At 43.0% G+C, this 24,317-nt stretch overlaps 1 protein-coding gene across 3 annotated transcripts in view; it reads left to right on the forward strand.

Moving 5' to 3' along the window:
- Positions 1 to 24,317, forward strand: part of wb (wing blister) — an 849,362-nt gene that overhangs the window by 169,092 nt on the left and 655,953 nt on the right. For all 3 annotated transcript variants that reach the window (XM_083126284.1, XM_083126285.1, XM_083126286.1), the window contains exon 2: positions 17,078 to 17,367. In XM_083126284.1, coding sequence (XP_082982410.1) covers positions 17,078 to 17,367 — 290 coding nt within the window. The remainder of the gene's footprint in view (positions 1 to 17,077; positions 17,368 to 24,317) is intronic.

Raw genomic sequence — 24,317 nt, forward strand, 5'->3', positions numbered from 1 at the left:
CAAGATTCAGATTGGAAATGTGACCTAAAACCAGTGCGACTCTTTACTTGTGAGAACAGCTGAACAAATAAGTTCTTATTTTTTTAAAGTATAAACTTGATTTATTATTTCCTGAACGCACATCAGATAAGATAAACACACTTCAGCTTCTTGCCTACAAAGAGCAAGTATTTTATCAGTATTTTACACACCACTTTATACAGATCACGAGGTACGTGTCACCAGATTGACATTTGAACGCTTTCCAAAAAAGGTCACCCCTTTCTCCCTCTCTTACCCCGAAGATCTGGACATTTGAGGTTGAAGTTCATTCTTCTCCTTGCCGAAACTGGGCACGTTCGGCCAAGTTCGGCATCTAATATTCATCCTCAACGTGACGCTATATGAATCAACGCCCTCTGTAAGAGAAATGCTTCGGATTCGTGACGCACTGAGAAGGCAAGGACAAGTTTCTGGGTGGAGTCATTGCCATTGTCATTCTGCTCCACCTGCCGAAGAGAAGAGCAGCAAACGGAGTTTTCAATTGGAAAATTGCCACAATTTGGACCCTCCAATAAAAGGTAATGGTGTGGATTGCGTTTGGAAATCGTTTCGGTTTTGTAACTCTTTCATTACGTAATAAGCTCCCGGTAAAGTCTCGCTCTCGTATAGATCCCATCTCGTGCCAGCCTTGTAAAAATGAAGACGCTTCGGGACTTGACGAGACTGGGAACTGGATGATAATAATAACCCCTGGCGCACCACCCCATTTAGGGCCCAGGTGTACTTACCGACTGATTGAGTTGGTGTTTTAAATCAACTTTATGCTCAGTAAGGCTAATCGGGACTGGACCTACAGTTTAAAGTGGGTCCGAACCACCATGTGCCTCCACCTCGTATCGAACACGGGACTCCTTCATTACGCTACCACTGCCTCATCGGAAAGGCCCTACCTACCGACCTCACTCCATCCTACTCACTCACTCAGCCGAGGTGGAAGATCATCCAACCGGTTACGGGGTGACGTGTGGTCAGCACGACGAATCCCCCCCAGTCGTTGTTCTAGATTTCCATGACTGAGTTACGCTACTCAATCGTAGCTCCCGAATTTCCTCACGATGGTGAATGGCCACCGGTCCCGTACACAGACCGAAATCTCAGGAGAAAAGTTGTTACGCTTCCCCCATAAGACCCCAACCTGCGCGCGTCCCGCAGCCGGAGCCCTGTAAAAGCTATCCGTTCATACTACACTTCCGATGCCGCGGTAACCTGTGTGTGTGCGCTCCATCGGTACTTCTGGAATGTATCGTATAACAATGGTGTGCAGTGTGCGAATTAACGGGGTGTGCTGGGGATTTTACCCACCACAGAATATTTTATCCCCGGCAAAAGAAATGTTTTTATTCCCCTCAAAGAACATGGGATTGAAAGCATACACTATACCATTTCTTCACTATGTAACATAGACAACTGAAAAATCATTCGTGTTCATTAATGATCCAGTCATCAAAGATTTCCCTGTCGAGAAGTAAGCAGCCTTGTTGGATTAAAGAATGACGAACGAGATTCTGCAACTGGCCAACCTCACAGAGCAGAGACAGCAACAGGTTCTTTTCCACTTAAGTTTTCATGGCCTATTGCTCATATTTTATAAGTTCTAAAGCGTTGGCAAGACGCTTGTAGGTAGAATAGATGACATTAAGCTGAACTTCGCAATAGAAATTTGGTCAAATTTTCGCTGTTACTAGTTCGATTGTTCTTTTGTGTATTGAGATTGCGTTTTCCTAGAATGTAAATACATAATCGACATCGTAAGATTTAATGACCTAGGTTAGAACAAATGTTCTGAGGCAACCATGTCAAACTTGCGGCCAGACTTGGCCCTGTGTGCATTTCATACATGCAGGATGATTTCTCAATCCATGAAACAAGCGTCAAATCCTAACTTCACAAGAGTGACCTATTTTCCCTACACAGGTACATTCTTGTAAGGTTGTGTTAACTAAGCAAGGTGATTGACAGGTTAGTCCTGAGGTATAATAATATCTTGCTGGCTGACGAAGTGTGCACACTTTCTGTCGCCAATGAGTCAGTTTTTTTAATTGTGAAGAAGGAAAGTAAGTTTGCGAAAAAGTTTCGGGTAACTGGGTCGCTTACTGTTTGGCACACGCAGCGCAAGGCCCTGGCTGTCGCCCACTTCGCCCACCCATTGCTACGCCACTGATTCCAAACGTTAATCGACAACCATGCATATTTCGTACCCTAGCCACAGCACAGAGATTTGACGGTATCGATTCGCTTGCGCCCACGGTTAGAAATTATTGCGGCCTGTTTTCGTAAATTAACAGGCACATTGGTAAATTTTAACGACAGAATACCTTAAATTTTATGGCAACTTTTAACAGTCGTGGAGAGGAGGAACTGGAAGAAATTCAATTGACTCTGACTTCGTGGCACGTTACGCTAACCACTCCGCCGTGGAGGCATTCTTTCAGGAACTGTACAGAATGCTATTCTGCTAAACCTTCAAAACCCACAGACTCCCGGAGACGAACAAAAGATTAAGCGTTAGACAGGAACAATAGGGCCCCGGCATTCCGCCGGAACAGGCAGAATGAAAAGTGTCACGAACCTTCGTTGACTTCTGTCACGACAAATGACATCATAGGGGAATGAGAACTCGTTTATTACGAAATTAAATATTGGGATCAAGGGCGACGAGTTGTTTGTTTGACGTATTTCTTGTACCAACTAATTGAAAGATACAGAATATTTGGAGTATGACCATATATTATCTTCATCGGGTTGAACCTACCTGGGTCTTGTATCGGTCTCGTCTCGTCTCGAAATTCAAAACGAGAACGAGAGCAGACCTCTGTAAAATCGACACAAAGCTTAAGAGACTAGTATCGGAGACTCTCGCTCTCGTTGAGAATTTTACCTAGCGCAAGTAGGCAGGAAACCAGGGGAGGTCTCGGGGGACTGAAGCCCCCTCCCCTAAATCCTACCTATCTTATTTAAATAGTCGATAGTGGAAATTAATTTTACTTCCTTAGCAGGATTAAACATATTGTGTAATAAGTTGTAATATACTGAGAAATTAATCTTCGGAGCTTCTACCCCTCACTTTTTTTCGTTTTTATATTGCGGTTGCTGATAAGGGATGAGCCTCCCCGCCCCCGGAAATAAAATCCTGGGTACGGGCCTGCCACTCCTTCAAACACACCCAGCTGGTATCCGCCTTATTATTTACAGATAAATCATGTTTTTCATTTACAGTAATCACGAAGGCAATTCTTTAGTGTCGATTGCCAAGTTGTGTAGCACGGTTCCATATATTAAGGATAACATCCCGTTTTTCAAGTGTTCGTACAGTTGGAAACTATGCGTCAATCAGAAAACATTTATTGAGAATAGTTGTTCCTCTTAATTACCTCTATACGGTGTGAAACTTTCTGCATTGACACGTTGTATATATTTCGACACTCGAGATTAGATTCGAGACCAACAAGAGAACGATACGAGATCGAGAAAGAGATCGGCATTCGCAACTCGAGATTCTGCACAATTTCGCCTCGTCCTGTCTCGTAACGTGGCCCGAAAAGAACTTTCACTTGTAGTTCTGCAGAAGAGTAGATGCTTTTCCATGTCTGCTCGGGAACAGCTCACCAGGCTATTTTAATCTCCCTTTATGTGAGTCAAAATTGCTACGCAGGCAGGTACTCGAGTATCCACCCAGCCTCCTTAAGTGCGTGGAGATTGCTACCTCCACGCGATTCGCAACGACTTGAAGACCAGTGGAAAGCAAGCTTCGCTCCTTCGCTACGGAAATAATTATGGCTTTCATGGCGATGCAAATAGGATTTTCAACTCCCAGCGTTCTACTGCACTTCGGTTTATAGTACACTCTCCCTTTTCTTGTTTTTTCTCCTCCTCTCTTTCGTTTCTACCTCTTTTCTCTCACCCTTCTATCTTATTTTTCTTTATCACTGTGTAAATATTAGTCTCCATCTCATTCTCTGTCCTCTTTTCCTCCCGTACCCACTCGTTATTTCTCCTTCCCTCCTCCACCCTCCTCTCGCGCTATTTTCCTTCCGTGTCTTATTTTTCCTTCCTTTCCATCTCATTGTTTCTCCTTCCCTTTATCCCTCTCTCACTGTTTTTTCCCCTGTCACGTAGTTTCTACCCTCCTCCCTCTCCCTCTTACTGTCTCGCAGCCTTCCCTCTTTCTCCTATCTTGATCTTTCTGTGTGTTCTCTCTTTTTCCATGTGTGTTTTTCTCACACTAAATTTATCTTCGGTCTCTGTTTATCCCTGTTTCTCTCTCCTTTCCGTGCGTTGTTCTTAGATTTTCTCTTTTCTCTGTTTTCGTATATCTCTTCCTCTGTCTATCTTCTTTCTCTTCAATCTCTCTCCGTGTTCATTTCTCTGCTTGTGTGTATTTCCCTTTCTTGTCTTTCATTCTCTCTCTCTCTCTCTCTCTTGGTTTATTTCTTTCAGTTTTTCCTAATACTTTTCCTCACCTTTGCTTCATCATTCCGTTATCTTTTTCAATCTCTCTCCGTATTCATTTCTCTGCTTGTGTGTATTTCCCTATCTTGTCTTTCATTCTCTCTCTCTTTCTCTGTTTATTTCTTTCAGTTTTTCCTAACACTTTTCCTCACCGTTGCTTCATCTTTTCCGTTCTCTTTTTCAATTTCTCTCCGTGTTTATTTCTCTGTTTGCGTGCATTTCTCTTTCTCGTCTCTCTCTCGCGGAAGGTCGTCAGACTGGAAACTCCAGACCAGCTAAATAAGGAGGCCTTTGGATGCTGGCCGACCTTCACGGAGCCCCTGCGTGGGTGACCGGGACACTAACCTCGAGACGAGATCTCTGTTACGTGCTCCACAGACGTTTCTTTTTTTCCCTCCGGCCGGTTACGTATTACGCCCATTTATTCCTCGGCAAGAGTCCTGTTCTGGTGACGCTGGACCTGACATCAGCATGCAGGTGTTGTGCCTCGCGTAGGTGTGCATCACATTTCCACTCGAATCCTTTTCCTACTCTACCCACACAGCGATGTTTTCTGACAATAGTTTTCTATGCTCGTGATTGTAAGCATGAAAGATATGTGAAAGAGTAGGTTTGTCTACATATGTATATGAAATGAGACTGTGAAGATACTCTGGAAAACATAATTGGGTCTGTGTGTTAGAGAACCCCGCAAATAAGTTTAAATGTCATTATAATTATTCATGTCAATTCTGTTACACGGAATTTCGATTTTGCTATTGCTTTTTTCATTCTATTAATTAAATGAATTTATTTGTGTCATCTATGCAATTGGTTTCTTTATTTCAATGGTTATTACATGTGCATCTACTGTATTATCCCACTTCACTCTTATTTTTTTCTCACGACGTTTCGTAAATGCCTTTTTGTGACTATTCTCCCCTTCTATTTTACTTACTTCACTACTATTAGTTATACTTTCAAAATTTAATATTTGTTGTTCGGGTGGTATTCTTGCTATCCCTCCCAGTACTTTCTATCTTCAATCTTGCCCGACATTGAAATATAACAAGATTACATTTCTGCTATTTTTCTACAGTTTTCCTTTTATACTTTATTCTTATTCTCTGTCTGACATCTTGTCCTTGACTCATTATTAGATTTGTTTGGTTTTATTTTAGTTCGCTTATCTGCCACTTTTGGCTAATCACGAAGATGAGGATGGTAAAAGACAATCGCGATAGAATTCAATACAAGCCCCCACAAGGGGTTATACTTGCCAGAGAGGAGTATCCTGGATTACACTCGATAGTCACATGTCACCTCTTAACTCTCTCCACATCCAAATAATTCTGAATAATACATGTAAATAAAATTGACCCATTCTTTGCAAATATTTCTGAAAAATAACGAATTGTCGTAGTCCGACACTCGGATTTGCAATATATCCTGTAGACGCAGTGAACAATTTTACTTTAAACGGTTTCTTTTTTGCTCACTAGTGTTAAATAGTTTCACACACCTTCCTGTCCATTCATGAGCCTCCCAGAACTAGTAGTGGCTGACGCTGTCACCTCGTAGTCAGGTGATCCTGGGTCTTTGTGGTTCTGGTTCCAATTCAGACTCTATAGGCCAACTCCCTATTAGCCTCACGTAATGTAAAATGGATTTCAAACAAACTTCATCTTTTTGACCCGCCATTCTTCCTTATTGAGACACCATCTCAAAGATACAGTTTTGGTTACGTACAAAACAATGTTTTTGTTTTAGCTATTTATCTTCAGTGCTGTTCTATTCGCTTTACTTACATGCTTCCATTTTTGTTAGGGCCACTTTCACTTGTTTATGTAATTTTCGTATTTTTTGCTTTTCTCTCCATGCCTCTTTTAACAGTTTTCTCTCTTCCTTTGACAATGTTTCTTTAATTTCTGTAATATTCTTTTCTTATCCCTGTCATGCCATTCTTTTTAAATTCTTTCCACCAGCTTCTGTCGTATTCTTTTCATTTGCGCTCTCACAACTCTTGTCTATTGCTTCTCTTCATTTATTTTCTCGTTCCATCACTCTGCTTTCCTTTGTTATTAATATTTTCATCTCAACCGTTCTTGTTTTCGTTCCTTTTCTATGCTTCTTTGCATCCCTCCCATCACAGTTGATTTATTGGCAAACATTAGGCGACGTCAAAACAATGTAATTAAATGGTAGTTGATGACTCACTTCGGTTGGAGGGTGAGATGTTCTGGGTTTCTGGCACCGCTGGATAAATTTGTCGTCAGACGCCAAGTAATGTAATATATTTCATTTTAATAGAGCTCGCTCTTAGCGGGATCCCAAGTAACCACAAGCGTTGGCCTAACGTAAAAATCACACGTTGGGCCAACGTTGTAACCACGGCAAAAATTACCCTTGCCCAATTGTATGTTCTCACGTTTGGCCAACCATTTTCAGTACGTTGGGCCAACCACTTTTGGTTACTTGAGATGGTTCTTCTGTTTTAACAGGTCTGAAGTTCGATTTGTCGTGCAAGTTCGAAAATTCGGGTGCTAATTCAGTATCACAATTATTCTAGGGTGTTCGGGAAAAGCACTCAAGTAAAAGAAAAAAATTTACAACAGGCAGTTACTTATGTTAATTCTTTTAATGGGAAACATTACAGGTATGATATACATATTATATCATCACCGTTAAAAATCTTTAAACATGCCCTATATAAAATTATACTTACAATATTATCTTTAATTGATTCAGCGTGACTTAAATGAAAGCAAAAGAGAACCGGTTTATGACTTAGCTGCTTTTTCCCGAACACGCTAGAATTAAGGAGCAACTTCAAGGGAATGGACACAAGAGTGAAAAGTCACATATTGCGGCTGTCACTAGCGCAGGGACGGAAGATGCTGCAATTGAAATAATCTCTCTGCGTTTAGCTACGAAAACGATTTTATCTCTTGATCTGTGCTCTCGAAAAACTTTATAATCAAGTATTTAATAAAAACTGTTTGAAATGAGCGATAAATGATAGAATGAGGCCCAACGACTGTTCGGATTAAAAAGTGATATGACAATAGCCATGATTTTTAAAATTCAAAATAACTTTTGTGCTGTGCAAGATTATGCAAATTTCGCTTTAAAAATTGAAAGCTGCATGACCTGACCACACTAAAAGAAAGCCTCCGATTGGTCATAGCCCTGAAGTGGTTATTCCGTCACAAATTTTACCTTTTCAGCTTCGTAAACCACCTTCTTCTGTTTAGATGGATTTATTTATTTATTTTGTTTATTTTATTTCTCTTGTTCTGTCACTTTTGGCTACTGTCAACTGGATTTAATGAAGATGCACTCACAGAGAACTCGCATTCCCAGGCCCGTATTCGAACCCGAAACCCTTGGCGTCTTAGCGCTCTGTGCAAACCACCATGGAGGTGGGCAAGAAAATAGCATGACACAATTAGATAATATATTTTGAATATTTGTTCCACAACTATATCTCTGTTTCTCAATGAAAAGTACATTTTTATTTGAAAAATATGCCCTCTAAACGAAAAATATGTTATATAACCTCAAAGTATGTAATGGGAAATTGGTGTATATGGCGTCCAACATTTTAAACATACCTAGTGGTGGCTGAAGAAATGCTGAAAACTTGGTTGAAACTCAAACTCAGAGCACTTGGTGACTAATAATAATAATAATAATGCATCGTGCGTACATTCCTTTCTTCAAGCGTTAAGTATGTTTGCTTTAGGCATACCTTCGTTCAATGGATCTTTTCCTTCCTCCGTGCATTCATTATGTCCATCAATGGTTCCTCTGTTCCCGTCGGCTTCTTATAAATAATGAATGGCAGCCGCTGGAAGGTCAAGGTCTACTTTGAGTGACTGACCCCATTGATTCCTCTTCAGGTAAACAAAGCCAGAAAAACACGAATTACCATTGCATTAGGCACGCGTTTTAAATAAAGGTGTGTGAGGTGTCTGGTCTGATGAAAAGCCTGTACGACTCATGCACGATGTCGCACGAACTTCCTGCCTTTTTCAGCGCCTGAGTCTTTTTTCGTCATAGTGTTAGTAAATTGTGCTACGCGGTCTGGACCTGCCTTTCATAATTTCTTCAAATTTCTCATTACTTCACATCAGGATTGTGCAATTACGCGTAATAAAATGTTTTCTACATGACACGTAAATTACGCGTAAAATACGTATAAAACGTAAAGTACGTAAAAAACTAAATTAATCCTAAAAATTTTAAAAAACTTTTTTTTTTGCAGTGGTTATTGTTATGTATAGCAGTTGGCAGTAGTAGAAATCAAAAAAGGCATTAAAAAACTTTCCTTCCGAATTTGTTTGTGTTCTTTTTATTGGAATTTTACTAACTGCCATATTCACATTTACATCATAATTAGCCTATGCAAGTGCGTAATACGCATCAAAAATAAACTTGAAGCTGTTTCTAAAACTTTGAAATCCAATCCTCTAAAACTTTGAAATCCAATCCAAATTAATTGTCAAAAATCGATATGTTATGTTATTTTATAAATACAACTACCATGCCAACAGGTTTCTCAATTTTTTAAAATATGTGAAAGAACATTTCTATTTGTTGAATATATGTTTGTGAGGGTGAGGGCGTGAGGTGCTGAAATATGTAAGAAAGCTCAAGTTTAAAATGAAACATAATGAAAGTAATTTATATACAGCGTGTCCACAACATTCCGTGATTACAAATGACCCTAACATTTTAATTATGTATGTTACGAAATATATACCGATACCATTCGTATGAAAAGCTCAAAGAATTTTAGCGGATGTGTAATTGTTGACGTTAACCACAACAATAGATGGTATAACAATAAAAAAAGAAGAAAAACTTTCGTTCAGCGTGCCTTCCGACGTACCTTCAGACATGCGACACCTACTGACAAGACGATTCTGAGATGGTACAGAGATTTTGTAGAGCGAGGATGCATATGTGATCATAGGAAAGGCCATTCAGGGAGACCATCTTCCAGTGTGCAAATTGTGGAACAGGTGCGGGAGACATTTGTAAGTAGTCCTATGAAGTCTGTGCGTAGAGCTAGCCAGCAGTTAAACATCCCTAAATCCTCCGTGTCCAAAATCCAACGTACTCGTTTGAACCTTTCGAAGTTTCATCCCTACAAACTGCAGTTACTGCGAAAGTTGAAACCTGACGACAGTGAAACACGACATGTTTTCTGTGAACATTTATTAACACTTATAACAACAGTGCCATTTCCAATAACACATTAGATATTTTTTTACCTTTTTCATTCTTTTATTGTTATGCCATATATTGGTGTAGTTAACGCCAACAATTACACATCCGCTAAAATTATTTGAGTTGTTTTTTCGAATGGTATAGGTATAAATTGCGTAATATAGTACGAGGTGCATCCAGAAAGTAAGTTTCCCTATTTTTTTCCCCGTGAAAGCAAACATAATAAGCCGTGTAAATTGCGCATGCGCAGCAGAGCTAAGACGTATCAATCACATGCCAGGCGGACAGATCCCGCCCGGCGCCAGTAGCGAGGCAGCAGTGGTCCGAAGTGGAAGCTCGTATTCCTTCTCCCGCCGCATGCGAGGTTCGGTCGGTGATAAAGTTCCTGAATGCACAAACCATTGCGCCAATTGACATTCATCGTCAGCTCTGTGAGGTCTATGGACCGAACATTATGAGTAAGCAGATGGTGCGTCGCTGGTGTCGGCAGTTTTCGGAAGGTCGTCAAAGTGTCCATGATGAAGAGCGCAGTGGGGGTCCGTCCCTCATCACTGATGATCTGGTTGAGCTGGTGCGGCAGCGCATCGTAGAGAACCGTCGCTTCACGATTACGGAGTTGAGTAGCCTTTTTCCGCAGATATCGCGATCCGTGTTGCATGAGATTGTCACGCAGCGCCTGCTGTTCAAAAAATTGTGTGCCAGGTGGATTCCGAAAAACCTGTCACCCGAACACAAAATGAAACTTTCAGGAGCAGCACTGACATTCCTGCAACGGTACCATGATGACGGCGATGATTTCCTCGACAGGATCGTCACGGGCGATGAGACGTGGATTTCGCACTTCACCCCGGAAACCAAGCAGCAGTCAATGCATTGGCGGCATAGTGGATCTCCGGTCAAGAAGAAATTCAAACAGACGCTGTCGGTACAGAAAGTGATGTGCACCGTGTTTTGGGACAGGAAGGGCATTTTGCTCATTGACTTCCTCCCCAGAGGTGAAACAGTGAACGCTGACCATTACTGTGAAACACTAACGAAATTGCGACGTGCCATTCAAAACCAGAGGCGTGGCATGCTTACTGCAGGTGTTGTGCTCCTCCATGACAATGCTCGTCCACATACGGCTCGGCGCACAGCAGCTGTTTTGACGGAGTTTGGCTGGGAGTTGTTTGATCATCCACCTTACAGTCCTGATCTGGCTCCCAGCGATTTTCACGTTTTTTTGCACCTCAAGAAATTCCTATCCTCCGGTGAGCGTTTTGGCAACGACGAAGAGCTGAAGACGTCTGTCACACGCTGGTTCCATTCACAGGCGGCAGAGTTCTACGACAGTGGGATCCAAAAGTTGATACCACGATACGACAAGTGTCTCAATTCTGGTGGTTGCTATGTTGAAAAATAGCTGAACCTTTGTTGTACCTGTTGCCAATAAATTGTTTCCTGAAACTGTGTTGGTTTTCTTTTTTAAAAAATAGGGAAACTTACTTTCTGGATGCGCCTCGTACATGTAATTTACGAAAGAAAATCAGTTTCTCTTACATCTGCGTAAAGAAGTGGTTTTCTACGCGAAGTAAGTTACTAGTAAATTACGTAAAAAACGTAGAGAGTAAATTGCCTTGCCAACCCTGCTTTCCATGCACTAACCCCGTCTAGTTCGCTGCACTTTTTCACTCTCTTGCACTCGCGCGTCTAGTTGGTTACACGGTGCAACACCGACTCCTCTATTACGTTGATTTGGTGTCCGAACAGTTTGTTTGCACTACATTTTGGAGGGAGCGGTGTAATGTGTGGTGTATGGTCACGTGGCGTGCGCTAACTAATCAAATGAACGTTTAAAGCAGCAGACAGGCATTTGTTGAATCTTCTGTCTTGACCACCGCTATGTACTCGTGTACTCGCTTCTACCCCAGTTTGTATTGTTAATGAACCAACCCTCTAACTCGCTCTTTACATTTTGCTGGCGGTGTTGCCATTCATAGCAAATCATTTCTCGAATTTGCTTTTCAGATTATTATTTTAAATCCAAAATATTCATCTCGTCGTTGCGAATTAACCGAGGAGGATGTAAAAGTAACGGAAATACAAGGAAAGACCCTAGCAAAGACTGCCTCTAAAAAACAACGAACATTTTTGTGAATTATAGCAGTGAGTCTGCAAAATGGATAGGCAATATGGCACAAACTTGGTATTTATATACAGTGTGTTTCAAGAATTGATAACTGAGAATATCCAGAACAAGCGAAAGCATTTTCTTTTTCTAGCCGTCTGGCCGTTTTTACACAACTACATGCTTCACATGACGTCCGTCATTCTTCAGTATGCACTCCATTCGGTCAATGATCACGGACTCATTGTTGCACGCAGGTCTTAAAGTGTACGTGGTGTCGCGTAAAAAAACAAAACAAGAAAAAACCCTGTTCATTCACCATACGATACAAAAACACCACGCACTGTGAGGTCCCGACTTCTGTTTTGAGTAGGAAAATACAGATTCCCTGGACACTGCCCTATTTGGCCTTCGCGATGACGTAGTGGTAACATCGTCGCCTTGTAATATGCGGTGGTGGCATAGGTAATTCGGATTCCACTTTAAACTGTAGGTCCAGTCCCAATGAGCATTTTTCTGCATAAAGTGGATTTAAAAAAAGTAAAGTCCAACAACGACCCTATTTGGAAGGAGTTCCCCGAGGAGCGATGTATGGAGTGGACCCTGCTGGGAAACTTGGTTCTCAATTTGATTTGATTTTTGGTATTTAGCGTCCCTTTTCTTCCACTTTTTGGCTAATTGCGACGAAGAGGATGAATCATGATTTGATGAAATTGATGAAGCCGCACTCGCAAAGAACAGGTCGTAGCGCGATGGTTAACTTCAACACCACGGAAGTCGGCACTTCCTTCTCCAAATCCAAACCGTTGATCTCGTTCCCCCCATTACCATCTTGAGTGTTGAGTTACCTTTTTTTGGAACTTTCTGTATGTAATAATACTTTGAAAATACTGTTTACGTGGAAATGGAAAAGCGAGGCAAGAACGGGTGGCAAATTGTTCCTTGCTCCAGGCGTAGATCCTGCCCTACCCAATAGTGGGTCTGGTGCGGTGCACATCCAGTTGTTAAACAGTCATCACAACTTATTGCTAAGAGCTCTAAACCTGACGTTCCTAACCAGTGACGCCCATGGGGCTAGAGCCCACCCAATAATTTGTAGTGCTATTATATGTGTTATCGTAGCGGATTGCATATTGTAATGAGTAAATAACAGATTTGAAAAAAAAAGTAATAATAAATAACAATAAGGATGTATGTTGGTGTGCATCATATCATGCTACATGGAAGGTAGGATTTCTGAATTATTTTGGGAACATAGAACTTCAAGTGTTGGAGCCCACCCAATAGTTCCCAAACGTTGGCGTCTTAATTCCTAATAATTCCGTTTAGTTCTAATAATGCACAGACCTATGTGGTTAGGTTAGAAGGTCTTAGTAATACGTTTTAGTGACTGTTGGCAGCTGGATGTGCCCCGCACCAGACATCTCTTCAGCATACTCTGCACATTCTCTGGTCACCAAAAACCCTTTGCAGAATCCACTGATCCTCTTGCTAAGTAACTCCGCGAAAACTCATTCCCTGGATGAGATCACCGCGCAGTAATCTGACGTGGAGAGGCGAGTCGCAGCTGCTCAAATAAACGCGAATGCGGAGGACCCACACCTGCGGAATTAGGATTATTTACAGAACGAATTGTGGAGGGGGCGGGGGGCCGAAAAAATAAAGTTCAAAGATCCGCGGAAGGGAGTATTTAATTTTTTAAGTACGAGGCTCTTGTGTGGAGTGGGAAATGGCGTCGCGGCGGAAAACAGTAGCAATCTGTGGATTTAAGAAGCTGTTAATGTCACTTTAGGAGGTTCTCACCGCTCCGTTTATTCCAAGTGTCTGCTCCGTCTGGTTCCTCGGTGACATAGAGCAGATGACGGAGCGTATCTTGACCTGCGGAAAGAGCTTCTGGAGATGGTGTCTGCGCCAGACTCGCTGGAAAAGTACTGTAGCAAGTGAAACTGGTTTTTTTGCGAACTTGCCTGCTGGGGTCGAAGCTTGAGTCAGAATCAAACCTGAATCTTTGTTCATTTATTCTTAGATGCAATTTCGCACTGAAAAAATTGCCGTGCATTGAGTTTGTCATCTCGATTTCTGAAGTTCTCGGATCGAGTCCCGGTTTTATCTTGTCTCATCTAAAGGCCCATTACCACTTACCATCTTTTCTTCTTTATGTTAATAATACGGCATATTTGATGCCTAACCGATGGATTGGTTGGTTTGGTTTGTTTTACTTAGCTTTTATACCACTTTTGGTTAATTGCTAAGATGAGGATGAGTGATGATATGATGAAATTGATGACGTCAACAGCTCATGGTCAAACATTGATTGATTGATTTAATTTATTTTGCTATGTTTTTCTGCCACTTTTGGTTGATCGCGACGACGAGGAAGACTGATGAAATTGATGACCGTCATTTACAAACAGCATCCATGCCCAACCAGGATTTGAACCCGGGAACTTCTTTAACGGGACCGAAAAATCAACCACTGAACGCTCTCCTCTTTTTATATAGGAATACTCCTATGCTGAAGTATTCCCCCACAAACACACATAACCATGTCCTAACCCGGATTCCAACCCGGGACCCCTGCAACGTAGCGCGCTGAGCTAACCACTCCGCTACGGGGGCGAACAACGCTCTCGGCCACCTAGCTAGCACTCGCACAGAAACAAAACAAAATAAACGGTGCGTTTAGAAAAGGAAACAGAAGTGTAAGAATGTGTTTGCATAGAAGACAGCATAAATACGAGGGTTAAGTCATAAGTCATGGCAACTATCTTTTTTTCTCTCAAACGGGACAACACGATAAATAAGATATATACATTTGAAAGTGTATGGAATGTGCCTTCGAATGAAGCCAGCAGATGAAGTCTGGATGCTGGAGACTCGTAGGGAAGAGGCAGAACACAGGACATTGGACAATAGTGTTTTATTATGGCATGAACAACAAGTACACAAGACTACACTGTTTAACAACCTTCAAAGTATTCACCCAGGTCATCCACTTGTGTTTTACTAAGGCATGGCACCTGTCCTCATGTAAACACTGTTCTATTACCATCACCCGTACATCTTTGTCCTTGGACACAGGACGCCCACTGCGAGGCAGATCGGCAGTTGACACTCTGCCCCGTTTGAAGGCCTCCACCCACCTCGCCACTGTTTCATAGGGCATGGCATGCACGCCCAGTGCATCCCGTAGCTCTGTATAGCATTTCCGTGCATTTCTGCCGTGGAGAACTGCTATTTTAACGTACGAACGTTGCTCCTGCTTCATGACCTCCATTTTCGAACACACTCACTCACCGACTGAGTGTGCGTGTTCACTACTCCACCGTTGTTCACATACACCATCTTCCTCTGAAAGTACATTCCATACACTTTCAAACGTATATCTTAGATTTATTGTGTTATGCCCTGTTCGCGAGAAAAAAAATAGTTGCCATGATTCATGACTTATGATTTAACCCACGTATATGATTGTAGAACTGGCTGGTGACGCACGTCACTCTGTTACTGAATGAAGGGCGAATCTATAACTTCGTTACAAGCTATAATAGTTTCAAAATGGATAGTAAATGACAACCTTTGGGGTAAGTCGAGTGGTTCTGTTCTGTACGTTCTTTGTAGTCCTACAGAATACACGTGGAGAACTTCAAAAAATGTAAATGTGATAAATATCGTGAGACACCTCGTTTTATAGGTCTCTTAATTTCAAACAACTTCTGTGGGAAATATTTTCGGTTTGGTGGTGCACAAGTTTTAATAAGCAACCAACTGTTTTGCAGTTTCAGTTAATTTTGAACATTGATAATAGTCCGTCGATTATTCTCGAAACTGAAATAAAAAGTTTCCGTGTCATTACATGAAACCAATAGAGTGGAATTTTGAAAATTGGTGGTATCCTGTATTGGTTGAAGAAGAGGGTCATTCAAACTTGAAAAGGGGGTCGAGTTGGTCAGATCTCTTACCGATATTTTCAAGCATTTTTTTACAGGATTAATTCAACGTCAAATTGCGGACTTCTGACAGCATCCACTCTTCGATGAGTGTAAATTATTTGCGACCTTTACCCCTTTTCCGAGTTATTGTATTTTTTTTTTTTTTAACTAGTTAAAAGTTTTCATCAATTATCTCTGCTTCTATTTATGAGATATAGACTTCGGAGAACGCTCGTTTTGAAGCTCTTGGAGTGTCGCATGTTTCCATGTTATTTAGAAGGGTTTCTATTTGAGTAAATGAAGTGTAATGGGGGAAGCTACCGCTTAGGGGCTTTCCTGTTGAAGCGGCTCCGGCGCCCATCCAGCGTCGTATAAAGTGGGCGCCTGTAGGAAACTCTGGAGTATGGCTGCCAGGGGCGTGGTGCTGATCACATCACCCGCACCTTCGGCCATTATCAAGGAAGTGTGGGCCCCTAACTCCACACTCCATATATACCTTCATGGCGTGGTGCAAAGCACAGGGGAGCACTTTACTTTTTTTTTACTCCATTTTTTAAAAAATGTTCCCTATCGTCGTTCAGTTTTAATCATTTTTATTTCCTAGCTCAATACGTTCACAGTGAATGCAGATTTCGTTTTGAGGCAGAATTTAATGCTATAAAAAATCCTGCACTCTTGTCTTCTCTTCATACGTCTCGAGATATGCGCATGAACATAGGGAGCCTGGACGCGTGTGTCTTATTTCGTACCATTGTAACTGTCGATTCCACAACTTGTGACATTCTCTTTGCATTATTTCGTACAGCATCCTGTTTGAGGTCTTCATGCATTTGTGTGATATCGATCAGCTGCTGCCTCGTTCTCTTGTTGATTTTTAAAAGGTCGTCTCTGGATCATTCCAAGCTGAGTGCAATCTTAATATATACAAGAGTTTGTCTTCCTTCCATTGTCTCATAAACACCCAGTTCAAACCCTTGATCGAGAAACCTGGAAGTTTAGGGTAGGGGTTCATTTCTCTTATAACGTAAGCATAAGAATGGATTTTCCTAAATTTAACCCCCAAACTGAGAACAGGGCGTGTTAACATTATTTTTTATTGATTTGTTTTGATACGTTTAGAGCCCATGTGCCTAGAAACATGGAAATACTTATTTTAAGTCAATGATATGATTGTTTTGAGCAGATCCCTATAAACAGACAATGAACACGTATAACATAGCATAAATACAATACAACGCCTCCGGGTCGCTAATAAGACTCTCAAAATAACCTTACTTGTTGACTACCAGATGATTTAAGAATAAAATCAGTTTTATTTTCCTCTTTTTTCCAGACAACAACGGGGGCCTCTTCCCCTCGGTGTTCAACCTGGCTACGCAGGCGGAGATCTCTGTGAACGCGACGTGCGGCGAGGATCGATCCGAGGTCTACTGCAAGCTGGTGGAGCACGACCATCTGATGCGGGAGCCCCAGTGCGGCGAGTGCAACGCCAACAGCCCCGACGCCGCCAAGAGGCACCCCGTCACGAACGCCATCGACGGCTCCAACAGCTGGTGGCAGAGCCCCACCCTTCAGAACGGCAAGCGCTTCGAGTGGGTCACCATCACGCTGGACCTCAAGCAGGTAAGGGTTTGCAAAATCAAAGAACTGTGCGTTTAATACCATAAAGATAGGTTCATTGTGTATGTGAAAGCCTCCTTAGGACTTACGGGCCACAGGCAAAAGAGCCTGCGCAGACCCGCGGCTCCTGTGCATCGTACTCTCGTGGGGAGGGGAGGGCAGAGTGGAGCAGGCTTACTTATGGCCCGAGTTGAACTGCGTTGGAGGTGCGTGGGGACTTTTGGTCAAATATTATTTTCCTTGAGGTAGCTTTATATATGAAATTGTCCGTTTCTTAAAAAATGAAATGGTAAAACACCTCGTGCACGGTGAAGCGTTGTGAGCAAAGGTGATCATCTCTTTCGGGTATTCCTGATCGCACCAAACTCAAACACCTTCTTGGTGTAGCGCCGTATTTCGTCTTCTGATGTAAGCGCGGAATGCTTTCGTTGTTAGGTTTAAATCTCGTAGCATAAATACACTACATTTTGCTTAACAACGAAAGTATTTAGCCTGATGTCAGATGAAATACAGGGCTCGACCAAAAAGGGGCTTGAGTTTGGTACAATAAGTGACACTCTTTCACTGACGCAGGACGCGCCTTTCTAGCCGTGACGCATTTATTTACTAAGGAACTTGAGGGACAAGAGTTTTTTTTCTTCTAGGCTCGAGTGAGAGGCACACCCAGCTGCTAACACACCGCGAAAATGGCTTGGTAACAGCTAACTCTATACCTGGACTCCTAACCTAACAACGTAGACATTGTTAGAATTCTAAAATGTGAAAATAATGCTTAAGTTGGTTAGGAGGGTAAAGCCGCATTTACACCGGGGTTGCTAACACATGTTACCAGCAAATGTTGGTAACATTTCGAAAAACGCTTGTCAATTTGTTATCAACATCTCATGTTAGCAACAGATTTCCCGTGTTGGAAACAGAAATTTTGTTATCCTCGGTAAAGATCAAACGATGTTGGCAACATTTGTTACCAACACATGTTAACAGAGCCTTTTCGATGTTAGCAACATTTCCCCCGCTTCCCCTCCCGCCACCTTGACAGTGACAGCCAGCCAGCGAGTGCGAAGCATCGTTTCGTGCGAGGTGTGTTTCGTTTTGTAATTTATTTATCATGGAAAATCTTTTGACTGAGATGGAGTGGTCAAAGGATCAAGTGCTGAACTTAGTTGAATTGTTCCGCGAGAAATCTGTCCTTGGGACCACAATTATCCACAATTTAAAAGATAAAAACCAACAGGTCACTTCCGCTTCACTCTTGCCCGCAGTGAAAGTCTCGCCCAGAATCTTCTTGATTGCGCCAAAATGACACATGCTGCCACAGACAGTACACTCACCTCAATTAATAACTGGAGTGGCACTCAATCGCTGCAAAAATTAATGTGAGTGGATATCAGTTAATCTCTGCATAATGTAACGGAAGAAACACTCATTCATCGGCAAAAATTAACTGGAGAAACAGTGACCCACCTCGAAAGTTAGAGTAAAGCCCGCATCACACGGAACTGGATTTCCAGTAGGTATGCCCTATTTGGCGCTGGACTGGCTACCAATTTGCTAGTTTTCGCCTCGCACGATACTTATCAGCGTACTTGTCGATAGACTTTTGTTCCCATACGAGGGAAGTTGTAATGGCGGCCGCGTGAGATGTAAACAATGTATCTCTTCACATTTTTAAAAGCCAATAACTATTCAACCGAGAGGAATATCGTTTCGTATAAAACGTTATTAGGTACAAAATAATGGCGCTGCTTAAATACATACTTTACAACGTTTACTGTACACGTATGGAAGAATTTTTTAGTTGTTTCAAATGTAAACACCGTGCACTCAGCATAGATGGTGTAACTCAACGCGCCTTTCATGCTGTATACGTTATACATTGCTGGAGTAACACTCGGAAACCACAGAGAAAACCGCTCCTTTGCACACTCACAGATTATATTCACATGGCGAAATTTTGCTCTGATTGGCTGTTCGACAGAATCCAGTGGAGGAAAGCAAGTAGCAATTAGAACATGTCCTATTCCTCCAAACCAGTCAAGCAGTCAGCCAGGCGGCCATGATTGCTATCTAGAAAGTTAGTTCAGCGCCAACTAGGGCATTCCTACTAGAAATCCAGTTCCGTGTGATAGGGGCTTTAGTGTGTTGCAGTTACGTACCTAAAAGGTAAGTGTTCCCCCCAGCACGCTCTTTCGGGCTCATGGAATCTCCTGGGCGAGGACCGGTTACACTGTTTCTGCATCTCTGGCGCGTGGAGCCGGTTTGACTGGTCAGGTGCATGAGACTAAACATTACAAGGGGAAAAAACCTCCAGAGGGGGCGGGGTAGCAAAGCAACAGACCAAACAAAAAACTCCCTGGCGCAGTAAATGAGTTAATTCTGCGTGACGCATCGACAACAGACTGAGGGGTTTTAAATTATCTTAAGGTACTCTGCATGAGGGTTGTTTCATGCATGATCATGGGGAACTTTAGCTTTGGTTCAAACAAATTCAGCTCCTAATGCTCTTGTACTTTACTTTTATATTTTAATGTTGCTTTTATTATTATTATTTGCTCCGCTTTCTGCACGGACACGTTAATCGAGACTGAGTCAAGTTGAAGTCAATGCCCCCCACCTGGACATTGCCGATGGCGTAGTGAAACACTGCCTAATCGAGGGGTTTGATACCCGGTGGAGGAACATTGCATTGTGGTTGGATCCAGTGTGGGAATTAAGCTTCCTGCTTTGGGGGAATTCATTTCAGGTGGTAGTTTTCTTAAGGGGTCGGGGGGAGGGGGTTGTCAAAGGTCCAGGAATTTTAAATAAATCCAATTCCGGTCCAGGAGAGAAAATCAGCAAGCGTAAATGGGTTCTGGACCGTAAAGGACCTTTTTATCTGTAAAGTATTTCAATTTGCTCCACGAACATTTTTTTCCCGATCAATTTAAATTCGGTCCAGGATCCTATTTTCAAGCACAATTAAAATACTGTCCAGGAACCTTTATTCTATATACGCAACGTGTATAGAATTTAAATTGTGAGAGAAAAAATGTTCCTGTCCTGCACCGGAACCCATTACACCTTTAGCAACCCTGATTCTAAGTACCGTATTGGTTCTAACTTCCATCATTAAAACTTGATAACATTTACACACAATTGAAACACTATATTTACATTTTAAGAAATCCCAAACTCGTACACAAGAAGTTAGAAGAGCTATCGAACTCTTATCATCGTACAGTTCAAACTTAATCTCCATAAATCTACCTACAACTTTCTTGCAGACACTTTAATACATGTAAAATCTCAGCATTATGCCATGCAAACTTAAGTGGAAAACGGCCTGCTGGAGTGCGAATGATGTGTCTCTTCTCGGTGAAGTTGGTCAGTATCAAAATGGTGCCCTCATTTATTCCAGAAGGCTACATGCTTCTTGGCAGGGAGACTTTGATGACTGGACCATTAATTGATACGAAGTTCAATTGTGTTTGAAACCATTTCATGTAACAATCTCATTCTCTTTGAAGGGAATAAAAACATCCATGGCAAGGATAAAAATAATTTTCTCTTGCTGCGGTTAAAATTATTGGAGAATGGGGGATTCCCGGCAATCCCCCTTTAATTCGCAGACTGTTTGGATCCCACTTTAAACTATAGGTCCAGTCGGGATTAGCCATCTGAGCATGAAGGAGACTTCAAAGGCTTCATAATTGAACGTTCCCTAGCTTGGAATTCTGGATAGACTGAAGGCGCTGGACAGTGTCCCAACGGCGATCCGGAACATCAATGAAAAATTAGGAACTTTGCAAGATGTTTACGAAAAAACTGCCAACATCGAGGCGGGGATGGCCGCGATTGGAAGGAGATTGGAAGAGCTGGAGAAAGAGAACGGGGCGCTCCGAGAAGAGAACGACGCGCTTTGGCGGAGATTGTGTTCGGCGGAGATGGAGGTCGACAAAGTTGTGGGCCATTCGAAACGTAATAATTTAATTTTCGATGGTGTGGAAGAAACCGGACATGAGACCTGGCAACAGTCGGAGGAGAAGATCAGGGATCTGGCGAGGGAGAAGCTGAACGTGGACCTCGACGATCTCGCTGTGGAGAGAGCACACAGGCTCAACTACAAAGTCTCGGGCTGCAGGCCGATCATCGTGAAGTTCCACCATTACAAGAAGAAGGAGGAGATATTGGCAAGCCGGAAGAAGCTACAGGGCACCTCCATATTCCTCCGAGAAGACTTCTCGCCGCAGATCCTGAGGCAGAGGCAACTTCTCACGGAGCACATGAGGGATGCCAGGAGAGAGGGAAGACGGGCCTTCATCAGTTACAATAAATTAATAGTTGATGGCCAAGTTTTCGTTACGAACGAGGACTGCTCGGACATCATCTGCGTTGGAGAAAGGCGAGGACACGGAGGCCGTACATTTGGCAACCAGGGAAGAGAGGTGGACAAAGGCGAACCCGGCGGCAGCAGGATGGACGGTCCACGAGGGGTCAACGACCAGGAAAGGGTTGCTTCCCAGAGGAAGGAGGTCACGGGTGGCAGCGGCGCGAGCGACGGGGGAGCTTGGAACGAGAGGCCGAAATCGTCCAGCCAGGAGACAACTGGAAACAAAAGGGATCCGCGGCTCAGGCAAAGGAGAGGCACAGATTGACCTTCGGACTCTGTAGTGGAGGGGGAAAGGGCTCGATGGGAACAACAAGTGCGTCCTAGGAATTCTGACTTAAATGGTGCCGATGTGTGTGTTGTTCCGGACAGCAGACGTCCAAGGGGGATGGGCAAGGAGAGACCTTCGGAGCTGCAGCCGAAATCAGGTATGTGTAGGTTAGTTCCCAGAACCAACGCGGGAGGAGGGCGCGGGGGGGCGGGGCACAAGATAAAGATACTGAGCTGGAACGTAGAGGGGCTGAAGAGGAAGCTGCGCCAAGAGGGGTTTAGAGAATACGTCCGGTCCTTCGATATTGTCGTCCTTCAGGAAACGTGGGAGGCCGCCGAAAACATTCCTGAAAATCTGAATTTTAGGGGCTTTAGTAAATGTGTAGCCAGGAAGGCAAAACGGGGGCGTAACATAGGGGGGCTGATGGTACTTTTCAGACCGGACTGGGAGGGGAAAGTAACGTTACTGGATGCCAAGCACGATGGGATTCTGGGGACTCTCTTTGCGCTGGAGGGACTGAAATTTTGTCTCGTAACGGTTTATAACCAACCAACGGGGTCCAAACACCGGGATGAAAACTATTTTCAAAACTTAACCATGTTTCTGCAAGAGGTTGAGGACAAGTTCCCCGATGCAAGCATGCTGGTCGCGGGAGACTTTAATGCAAGAATCGGGATAGATGACGTAATCGGGGAGGATGATCACAGGGGAGGGGGGGAAAGGGGCGCATCAAACGACGACTGGATATTTTATACGCGACAAAGTAAAGACTCGCACGTGAATGCAGACGGGAGGAAATTATTGGATTTCGGGGAGGTTTTTAACTTTGTCATACTCAACGGACGATGCGGAGGGGACAGGGAGGGAAATTTCACGTACGTCACTGATAATGGGGCTAGCGTCATAGATTATTTTATTATGTCGAGGGACTTAACACAAAACATAACAGAATTTCTGGTGGATGCAAGAACAGAGAGCAAACATCTTCCGTTAATAGCAACCCTGAACTATGGAGGGAGGGAAGGATATATGAACGAGAGGAGCAGGGGAGGGGCAACAGGCGGCGCTGCCCCCGAAGCAGTTCGGAGGTACCGATGGAAGGAGGAGGGTTCTCGGGAATTTTCAGATACATTAATCGACAAAATTTCAGAGCTAATGTCGAACCAAACGTTGAATTTACTAACCGAGGGGGATGTACTTCAAGCATTAAAATTATACTACCATTGCATTGAGAGGGCAGCCAGGCACATGATACAGGATGAGCGGGGGGGAGGGAAAACTCAAAAGGGAGGATGGTATAATGATACATGCAAAATTCAGAAAAAAGCAATGACAGGCTCTGAAAAAATTCAAATTACTCAGCAACGAGGCAAATAGAGTATCATATGTAGCACAGCGGAAACTATACGCTACGATACTGGAGAGGGAAAGGGGGAAATGGGAGGAGGGAAGGGTTAAGGCGATAGAGGAGGCCGTGCAACAGCGAGACGCAGCACAGCTATGGAGAATAATCCGGAACTTAAGAGGGAAGGAGTACACGGAGGCGGAGATTACTCCCGAAACGTGGGAACGACACTTTAAGGGAATAATGGGAACAAGGGAGGGAGAAATAAATACACCTGGCAACGATGGAAATTACTTGGGCACCTTCGTACCAATTCTAGATGAGGAGGTAACGGACAATGAATACTCTCTAGCAATCAACACGTTAAAAAACGGGAAGGCGGCAGGCAGGGATGGCTTAACCGCTGAGATTATAAAGGGCACAAATAAAAATTCACTAATGGCGAAAATGGGCAGGGAAATTATGAATGGGCTCTACCGGAAGGGGCTGTTTCCGGAAAAATGGTCGGATACCATCATTTGCCCCATCTACAAGGGTAAAGGGGAAAAAAGTAATCCTAACAATTACAGGGGGGTCTCATTACTGTCCGTACTGAGCAAAGTGTACTGCCAGATATTATATAGACGATTACAAAAATGGTGCGAAATTTTTGATGTTCTTTCTCCTCTGCAAGCTGGATTTCGGAAAAATTATCAGACAATAGACAATGTACTTTTATTGCAGACATTGATACAAGAAAAACTAGGGGTCAAAAGGGGGAAATTATATTGCTGCTACGTCGACTTCGAAAATGCTTTTGACACGGTAAACAGGCAAATGTTGTGGGCAAAATTGTGGGACGTTGGGGTATCCGCCAGAATGATCAGAGCTCTCCAAGCGGCATATGAAAAAGTTAAGTTTTGCGTAAAGTGCGGGAATGAGGGCGTAACAGGGGCAAATGAATCAATACTGGGGGTGAAGCAGGGGTGCGT

The sequence above is a fragment of the Lepisma saccharinum genome, chromosome 8 (genome assembly GCF_977018435.1).
Source record: "Lepisma saccharinum chromosome 8, izLepSacc3.1, whole genome shotgun sequence".
Classification (NCBI taxonomy): Eukaryota; Metazoa; Arthropoda; class Insecta; order Zygentoma; family Lepismatidae; genus Lepisma; species Lepisma saccharinum.